This window comes from Lagenorhynchus albirostris, chromosome X (genome assembly GCF_949774975.1).
Source record: "Lagenorhynchus albirostris chromosome X, mLagAlb1.1, whole genome shotgun sequence".
Classification (NCBI taxonomy): domain Eukaryota; kingdom Metazoa; phylum Chordata; class Mammalia; order Artiodactyla; family Delphinidae; genus Lagenorhynchus; species Lagenorhynchus albirostris.
The window spans coordinates 29078263-29087965 of record NC_083116.1 but is presented as its reverse complement, the minus strand read 5'-3'; the positions used below and the strand labels follow the sequence as shown (position 1 = coordinate 29087965).

The 9703-nt window shown below is 46.6% G+C and overlaps 1 protein-coding gene across 1 annotated transcript; it reads left to right on the top strand.

The window, feature by feature from the left end:
• The first annotated feature begins 6477 nt into the window (after positions 1 to 6477).
• Positions 6478 to 9376, top strand: SLC25A5 (solute carrier family 25 member 5). Its single transcript, XM_060137008.1, has 4 exons — positions 6478 to 6668; positions 7705 to 8191; positions 8423 to 8563; positions 8958 to 9376. Exons 1-4 carry the CDS (start codon positions 6558 to 6560, stop codon positions 9113 to 9115), a joined length of 897 nt encoding a protein of 298 aa, XP_059992991.1. The 5' UTR covers positions 6478 to 6557; the 3' UTR covers positions 9116 to 9376.
• Positions 9377 to 9703: the final 327 nt, after the last annotated feature.

Here is a 9703-nt window from a genome sequence, read left to right as displayed (position 1 = left end):
GGATGTGAGCAAGATTGTTCCAGAAGCTGAAATAGAAATGAGAGACTAGAGAGAGGAAGATTGGCCAGCAAACGAGGGGCACTGTTTTCTCCTCAGTGATTACACTGGTTTGGTGTGGGGTTTTTTTTGTTGTTGTTGTTGTTTTGGTTTTTGCTTGTTTGTTTTTGGCTGCACCACGCGTCTTGCTAGATCTTAGTTCCCCGACCAGAGATTGAACCCAGGACCTCGGCAGTGAGAGCACTGGAGTCCTAACCACTAGACCGCCAGGGAATTTCCCTCAATGATTACACTGCAAACACAAGTGTGATGTTACAGGCTTCCACACTGCAAATGCAAGCCCAGTCTAAAAAGTGAGTGATTTTTCTGGGGTATCTCTCAGAGTCTCAAATCCTCCTTAAATGGTCTCTGATATGGTTACCAGATTATAAGTAGGGTCCTTACCTGGGATAGAGAACTGGCTTACCACCCTACTTAAGCAGGGATGGAGTGATTTGTTCATTAAAACTCAGAGTTAGCCAACCTAAGTTAGTATTTTTCTTTTTTTAAGATATATATTTATAGGGTTTTTTAAAAAATTAATTAATTTTATTTTTGACTGCATTGGGTCTTCGTTGCTGTGCGTGGGCTTTCTCTAGTTGTGGCGAGCAGGGGCTACTCTTCATTGTGGTGCGCGAGTTTCTCATTGCAGTAGCTTCTCTTGTTGCAGAGCACGGGCTCTAGGCGCGTGGGCTTCAGTAGTTGTGGCACATGGGCTTAGTTGCTCTGTGGCATGTGGGATCTTCCTGGACCAGGGCTCGGACCCGTATCCCCTGCATTGGCAGGCGGATTCTTAAGCACTGCGCCACCAGGGAAGCCCAGTATTTTTCTTAGTATTAATAAAATCTAACATGTATTGAATGCTTACTATGTATTAGACTGTTTATGCATATATTATCTCATTTAATTGTCCCTATAGTCCTTCAAGGTACAGGTACCATTATCGTTCCCATTTTATACCTGAAGTCATGGAAGTCTGGAGGGGTTAAGCAACTTACCCAAGGCCTGACAGCAAGTGGCAGAGCCAGTATCTGAACTCTAGCAGTTTGGCTGCAGAGCCCACCCTCTTGACCACTAGGCCAAATTACCTCTCTCTTACTTTGTCCCAGATTCCCAAACTCAGAAGCTCAATCCATTCAATCTTATAGACACAAAGGAATAGAGCCACAGAATCTTAGAATTAGACGGGTGCAGAACTCTCTTCCCAGCCAACATAGCAATCTCGTCTACAGTGTCCCTAACAAGTGGCCATTTTACCCCAACTCTTAACATTTCCAGTGACAAGAAGTTCCCCACATCGTAAAGCAACCCATTCCACCTTTAAGTCGCTCTTTTGTTTGTTTTGGCTTGGTTTTTTGCCACACCATGCGGCTTGCGGGATCTTGGTTCCCCAACCAGGGATTGAGCCCAGGGCCCCAGCAGAGAAAGCACAGAGTCCTAACCACTGGACCACCAGGGAATTCCCAAGCAGCTCGTATTTTAGAAAGTTATTTCTTGTTCAGCTGAAGTCTACCTTTATGACACTTCTACCAGCTGGTGTTGATTCCATACAGAATGTCTTTTTCTCTTCCACCTGACAGCCCTTCAATTATCAAAACAGTCATGATGGCCCTCCTTCACCCAAAGCTCTTTCCCAGTTAAATCTCTCTCATTCATTCAGCCATTTCTCATATGACATGATTTGCAGGTACTTCACTTTCCTGACTGCATTCTTTGAATATGTTCCAGTTTGTTAACGTCCTCTTAAACATGGTATCCAGAAGTAAGCACAAAGCTCTATGGGCAGAGAATGGATTTGAGGACACGGGGAGGGGGAAGGGTAAGCTGGGACGAAGTGAGAGAGTAGCATTGACATATATACACTACCCAATGTAAAATAGCTAGCTAGTGGGAAGCAGCTACACAGCACAGGGAGATCAGCTTGGTGCTTTGTGACCACCTAGAGGGGTGGGATAGGGAGGGTGGGAGGGAGACGCAAGAGGGAGGAGATATGGGGATACATGTATATGTATAGCTGATTCACTTTGTTATAAAGCAGAAACTAACACACCATTGTAAAGCAATTATACTCCAATAAAGATGTTTAAAAATATATATACAATAAAATAAAATGGATAACCAACAAGGACCTACTGTATAGCACAAGGAAGTCTGCTCAATATTCTGTAACAACCTAACTGGGAAAAAATTTGAAAAAGAATAGATACATGTATATATATAACTGAATAACTTTGTTGTACACTTGAAACTAACACAACATTGTTAATCAACTGTACTCCAATATAAAATAAAAAGTTAAAAAATTAAAACTTGGGGGCTTCCCTGGTGGCGCAGTGGTTGGGAGTCTGCCTGCCGATGCAGGGGACACGGGTTCGTGCCCCGGTCTGGGAGGATCCCACATGCCGCGGAGCGGCTGGGCCCGTGAGCCATGGCCGCTGAGCCTGCGCGTCCGGAGCCTGTGCTCCGCAACGGGAGAGGCCACAGCGGTGAGAGGCCCGCGTACCGCAAAAAAAAAAAAAAAATTAAAACTTGGGGAAAAAAAAAAAAGCTCTATGGGTGGACCAGCAGAGGCCCAAATGGGACTAAAAGTCCCCTGATCTGTTGATGACCATCATCCTGACCCAACTCAAGACTCATTAGCATTTTCTGGCGTTGCCAACTCACAGTCAAGTAAGACCTTCAGTTCTTTTTCACACATGCTCTAGCTCCTTATCCTTAAATGTCCTGCACTAAATAGAGCATTAGAAACCTTTATTGTGGTCCTTTCCATTTTATAAGCCTGTGTTTATGCTGGACTTTAGCCCTTCTGACTCAGTTCCTAGAGGTTTGTGATACTCTTTGGTCTTTGTCCTTGGAAGCCTAGCCCTCACTGTGTCATCTATATATGTACTTTCAAAATCTGAGCTCATCAGAGGATAACCTGGAAGGGCATTTAATTGATTAGATATAGCTCCCTTTTTAATTTCTCATTGGAATTTTTCCAAATTGTACAGGTCTGAATTTTACCTTGGGAATCTCTCACCCTCCTGAGCTATCTTTCTGTTTGGAACTTGGCCACGAGATCATATTTATCTTTTCTCTGATCCTTCTGAAGTCTGACACACACACTCCACAGGTTACTTAACCTATCTGACTATGCCGAGCATTCTTTGGTTTGACAGATCCAGACCAGTCAGTCTTGGTCAGTTTCCCTCAGATTCTTGTCACTTTTACTTTGCTAACCAGATCTTCCTTATTTATTATCAGGATTAAGCCTAGTTTAGCAAGTTACCTCATTGCTTCTTCAGTGTTCTGAGAACTGTAATTATCAGCAAGAGAGTAAAGAATTTATCCAGTGTGTTGCTATCAGAATAATGAAACCTACAGCAGATATTCAGATGGTTTGTCCCTGATCAACATTTCTAGTCTAGGTGATGGCTTTATGAAGTACTATTCATAGCTTTTATGTATCTAGGCAATCTCTAGATATGCTTCCATAATGACAATCACTTTCATCTCTCCCTTTCATTTTCATGGAATGCTTTTCACCCTCCCACCAATGAATTGTTCTCCTTCTATATGGTATCTCTCTGAACCAGGTTTACCCTTCCTTTTCCTGATGCCAGTCAGAAGTCCCATTCCATCAAGTTTGAACAATACCTATCAAATTGTGTTTTCTTGCTTGTATTGACATTTTACATTCACTTTATTACCCATACTCTGGGTGTGTTAGTACACAGATAACTGAGGCCTTAAGTATCATTTCTGATCCTCTTCCTTGTTTTTTCTGAGAGTTACTAGGCACTGCCTTAGCTTTAGTTTCTCTTTCTTAATTATACATGTATTCTACACAACTTCCAGTTACTAACACAGAGCTCTCACTATGTCTCACTGGAGGCATTTGTTTTTGATGAATTGACTAGCCATATATCATTATCAACATCATTATCATTGACATTAGTCTCTGTTTTCCTGGACTTTTGCTACTGGTTTCTTTATTTTTTTTCCTTTTTTTTTTCTTTTGACGTTTTCATTTTTTTAACTTTCAGAAATAAAAATGTTGCCCCCAAAAAACCAGTATAAAGAATTTCCATGTATCCTTCACTCAGCTGCTCCAAATGTTAACATCTTACATAACTACTATAACTAAAAGTACTATTGGTAGACTATTATTAACTAATATACAGATATGTATCCAAATTTCAATAGTACCATCAATGTCCTTTTTCTGGTCCAGGATCCAATCCAGGATCACACATTGCATTAACCTGTCATTCTCCTTAGGCTCCTTTAATCTGTGACAGTTCCTCAGTCTTTGTCTTTCATGACCTTGACACTTTTGAGAACATCTGACTCCTTGAGGTACCCCTGGTCATTGGCAACCAGGAGAGCTCCAGCTCACAGTAGATTTAGCAAAATACCGAGTCATGACATGGACTCGCTTTTAAATGTATTTCATCTTCAGTAAAACTATACTTAAGCACCCAAAGACTGAAAAGGGACAAGTTCTATGTAGTTATTTGATCATCTTTTTGTGGAGAGAGAGAAATCTAACAGAACAATAAATGTGGAGATGCTTGAAACAGTAAAAGAGCTTTGGACTAGAATATGGTAGGGACATCATGCTCAAAGGGTAGCAGATGTGGCCAATGAAAGGTAGAAAAAGGTACATAAGTGATGGTAAGGTGGGTCAGAGTAATTAATATTTGAATAAAAATGCATTCATCAGAATGTCAAGAGTTCAGACTAGAAAGGTTTTGAACTGTATTTTGAAATGCATTCTAAAACCCACCTCCCTCTAAACAAAATGCTCCAGAGACTTTTTGTTTTAGCTGTTCATTCTCTCACCAGTAGAGGTAGAGGATTGGCTACCGCTTTCAGAGAACACACTCTGTCACTGAAATTGCACAGCAAGGTCATTTCTGTATCCAGCTGCATTTCTATTATAATCAGCTAACAAGAGCCTAGCGGCCTCTCGAGAATACAGGTCAAAGATAGCCCCCAGGACCAACAAAGCTGGAGTGAAAATTTCACTTCTTTGAAAACTTGCTGTGTGTGCTCAACACTTCGGATTGCTGGGGTTCTTGGGAAGACTAAGGAATTGCAAAGTATACTTAGAGGAAGGACCTGACATTCCTGGAGGAATCCTAGAATTGGGTCCTTTAATGGGCAGATCTGGAGAAGGTGGGAGAGGGCAAGAAAGTAAAGTGAGGGGTATGCCACCTATGTTTTCAGTGTGCTGGGTACCTAGGGCTCAGCTGCAGTTGGAGTTTTCAACAGTTATCCTTACTTTTATAAACATGGTTGTGATTACTTACATAGGATTTGTGATGACACTCTCAGCTCCTGTTCTGAATCTGAGGGAGTGTACTCAAGCTAACAAGTAAGTTTTCAAGGACATGTGTGGCAAATGCTCCCCCAGTGCAGAGATTAAGGGACTCAGTAAGCACTTGTCCCTTGACACAATGGGTGTCAATCTAGTTCTATTGATTCCTCTAAACTTTTCTGGAGTTCAGGAATCTACTCAATTCAAGAGCACGTTACCTGGGGTCCAGGCACCCAGATACCAGTCTAATTCACACAACCTCTTAACCTTAACGGTACAACCTCCATCTTTGGCTTCTGGCTAAAATAATTTCCCCACCCACTCCCGAGTTCTTTGGACTCTCCTCTGCCAATTCCCGGCAAGATCTCTGTTAAACTGCATTTGCAAATCGGGGTCTGGGGCACGCTGACGGTGTCCCAGCTCTGCTGTTCCCCAGTTTCCTCTAGCGTCACCCGTCAAGCTCCAGGGCAGTGCTAGGTCTAGGGTGAGGACAGTGAGGCACTTGCCTTGGTACCAAATGTAAGCGGGCGCTAAACAACTCAGTAATCAAGACGAATGATTATTTTAATGCACTATTTTAAAATATCAAAAGGAATACAAAAATCCATGATGAACAACGTTTCGAAATTTATAATAAAGACAGGCTCCCATCTTGCACTTGTAGGGTCCTGCCTCACTTGCCTCACCCTCATTCCAGCCCTGGGGCTCCAAGTAAACTTTATTTACAAAAACAGGCGACCGGCCAGAGCGCCATACTTTGTCTACACGAATCTTTCTTTAAAATATTGCATTAAATATTATTTATCTTGACTACCAAGCTTGGGAGGGGGGTGTTTGTTCTTTGGAGTCCCCTTAAATATCGCGCCTCACCCTTGACCAGGCACGTCGTGACCTCCCCTCCCTCCGCGCCCCCAGGCCTCCCCCAGGGTCCCGCGTCCGGGCCGGGTACTCTCTGGGGCCGCCCCTTCCTCGGGCCGGGTCAGGCGCTGCGGGCGAACCGGGTAGACGCGGAGGGCGGCCGGTGCCCGACTCCATGGCTCCTCCCTCCGCGCGCTGAGCCACTCAGCGGCCCCGGCACCCGCCCCCGACGCCGGCCGCCCGGGCGCCGGCCTCCCCTATATAAATCGGCCATTTGCTTCGCTCCGCCCCAGAGCCTCGGAGTCCAAGCCGGTTTCTTACTGTTCCCGCAGTCGCCCGCCTCCTCTTTCCTTCCAACATGACAGATGCCGCCGTGTCCTTCGCCAAGGACTTCCTGGCAGGTGGAGTGGCCGCGGCCATCTCCAAGACCGCCGTAGCGCCCATCGAGCGGGTCAAGCTGCTGCTGCAGGTACGTCCCGGAATCGGAGAGCCCGACCAGGAAGTGGGGGGAGGGGGTCGCGCGGGAAGCGGTGCCCCAGGGCCTGGGGAGAACGAACCCTCTGGACCAGTCCAGGGAAGTGGCAGCGTGGGAGCAGGGGTGGCCGCAGGGTCGGACCAAAAGGCAGACTTGAGGGAGATGCTTTAGTGATCTGAAGTTCAGGATCTAGGAAAGGGTCAGGGGCGGAGGGTCGGGGGAGGAAGCCCAGGGCCTGGGCATCCCGGAGGCAGCGATTCGAATGGGACAGCCCGGGGGTGACTGGCTCCCGGGCCTTGAGGTCAAGGGCTAAGCCTGAAAGCCGGCACTGAAAAGAGGGACACCTGCCCTTACCGAAGACCTCAAGGTCGCGGCAAGGAGATAGCAGCCCCGTGGAGGCCGTGCGGCCGGTGGAGCTGCCTCACAGCCGGCCGCCGCGCTCTGACCTAGCCGGGCCGGAAGCCGGCGCAGGGAAGCGCGTGTCCCTTCTGCGTCCTCCCCCGCGCAGCCGCCGGCGCGTCCCCGCGGCCTGGCGTCCTGCGCGGCGCGCTCTCCCGCTCCGGCTCTAGAGGGCGCGCCTGCACGGGCGTAGGGGTGGTGGCCCACGGGTCACCTCCAGGAGAGGAGGGGGGCCAGAGCGGGAGGGAAGCCGCTCCGGGGACCCTGAGGCGTAGGCCACGGTCACCAAGGTGATTGCGCCCGACGTGGGCCTCGCCCTGATGCTTCTGAACCTGGGTCTGAGGTAATGACTTTTCTCCGAGGCTTAAAGGTCACGGGTCCGCTTGAGGGTGCCTCCTCCCCATCCAAAGGGATGGAGGCTTAATGCTTCTAAGGGTGCAGATCACCTCTTCCACCTGTGACAGCGTCAGAGGTTTGGGAGGCGTCCAGCCTGTGTGACATAGAAGACTAGATTTGGGGAAAGTGGGAGCCAGCTAACCTTTAAGGGTGTCTATTGAGATGATATATTCTCCTCGCTTTTCCCTTCTCCATGGTTATAACTCTCCCTGTTGGCCTCCTCCTTATCTGTCAGGTGCAGCATGCCAGCAAGCAAATCACTGCAGATAAGCAATACAAGGGCATCATAGACTGCGTAGTTCGTATCCCCAAGGAGCAGGGAGTCCTGTCCTTCTGGCGTGGTAACCTGGCCAATGTCATCAGATACTTCCCCACCCAGGCTCTCAACTTTGCCTTCAAAGATAAATACAAGCAGATCTTCCTGGGTGGTGTGGACAAGAGGACCCAGTTTTGGCGCTACTTCGCAGGGAATCTGGCATCAGGTGGCGCCGCCGGGGCCACATCGTTGTGTTTTGTGTACCCTCTTGACTTTGCCCGTACTCGTCTAGCAGCCGACGTGGGCAAAGCTGGAGCTGAAAGGGAATTCAGAGGCCTTGGTGACTGCCTGGTTAAGATCTACAAATCTGACGGGATTAAGGGCCTGTACCAAGGCTTTAACGTGTCTGTGCAGGGTATTATCATCTACCGAGCTGCCTACTTCGGTATCTATGACACTGCGAAGGGTAAGTTTGCTGTGTGCTTCAAAACTGTGTTCTCGTGAGATCATTTATAAGATCGTTGTGCCATCCTAATTTTCCAGGAGCCAGAGATTTCTTTGTAATTGCCAATGGAAGCCACGGTCACCCAGTACAGCCCTTTGTGTACAGATGAGATGTTGGGGATGAGGGGATGTGGCAGACAACAAGTCAGGAGGACTCTGCTTTCTGGTCAAAGTGTCTCTTTTCTATCCTCAGGAATGCTTCCAGATCCCAAGAATACGCATATCTTCATCAGCTGGATGATCGCACAGTCCGTCACAGCGGTTGCTGGGTTGACTTCCTATCCGTTTGACACAGTGCGTCGCCGCATGATGATGCAGTCAGGGCGCAAAGGAAGTAAGTTCCGCTTGAGCAGAAGACGAAGATGTGGGCATGGAGCATGGGCACAAACGAGCCGTGCCTGTCTTTGAAAATGGCAATCTGTTGAGATCGCAGGTGGGGTTGGTTGGTCTGTGTCTACTGCACAGTTGCCTTTGAGTGGGCCCTTTGGGTGCTTATGCCCAAGAGGCATCCATGGTATTAGAGGTTAAGACCAGCGGGTAGTCTACATATCCCTGTTGTTCTCTAGCCACCAGATTAAGATTTCAGTGTTGCCCACACTAATGTGTCAGTGTTGGATTTTTAAAAACTGACATTAGCTCTTAGAGGTGGGGCTCTGGTTTAGTCTAGTTAAACCTAAGGATATTTCATCAGCCTCAGGTCACCAGCTCCTTGTCTTTGTCCTTTGCAGCGGATATCATGTACACAGGCACACTTGACTGCTGGAGGAAGATTGCTCGTGACGAAGGAGCCAAAGCCTTTTTCAAGGGCGCGTGGTCCAATGTCCTCAGAGGCATGGGTGGTGCTTTTGTGCTTGTCTTGTATGATGAAATCAAGAAGTTCACATAAGTTATTTCCTAGTTTTTCTTCTTCTGTGAACAGGCATGTTGTATTATGTAACATATCTTGAGCATTCCTGACAGACTGTCGGCTGTCTATTTATCAATGGCAACTATCTACCGGTTGAAAATGGGAAGCAATAATATACACCTGACCAGTTTTCTCTTAAAGCCATTTCCATGACAATGATGGGACACAATTATGTTTTTTATTTTAGTCACTCCTGATGAAATAACAAATTTGAAGAAATAAAAAATACCTGAAATATAATTTTGTTTGTGGTTTATTTTCATGTAAAAGTACATTTTATAATTCAGTAAGTGCTGTGTTTGAGTAAAATGCTACCTGTTTAATAAATGCTACAGTATCTCCTGAGGTGAAGCGCTTTCTTCTACTTAGCGAAGAATAGCTCGGTCATGTGACCCATCAGCATTCCCAATACATTAGCAAAGTGAAATTCAGACCCAGAGCATCCAAAAAACCATTGGTCCATTGCCCGTGGACAGTCATAGCTGATGAGCTTTCTCTAAAAAGTACTATGTACCCACCTTTCCTATCTTGTGGTTATTAATCAAGAAATATAAGCTGAACTGTTCA

Excerpts from the sequence above, each read along its gene's own strand:
- SLC25A5 (XM_060137008.1), top strand. The coding sequence starts at position 6,558 with ATGACAGATGCCGCCGTGTCCTTCGCCAAGGACTTCCTGGCAGGTGGA. Across the intron at positions 8,192-8,422 it reads TATCTATGACACTGCGAAGG|GAATGCTTCCAGATCCCAAG; the intron begins GTAAGTTTGCTG and ends TTCTATCCTCAG. Across the intron at positions 8,564-8,957 it reads GCAGTCAGGGCGCAAAGGAA|CGGATATCATGTACACAGGC; the intron begins GTAAGTTCCGCT and ends TGTCCTTTGCAG.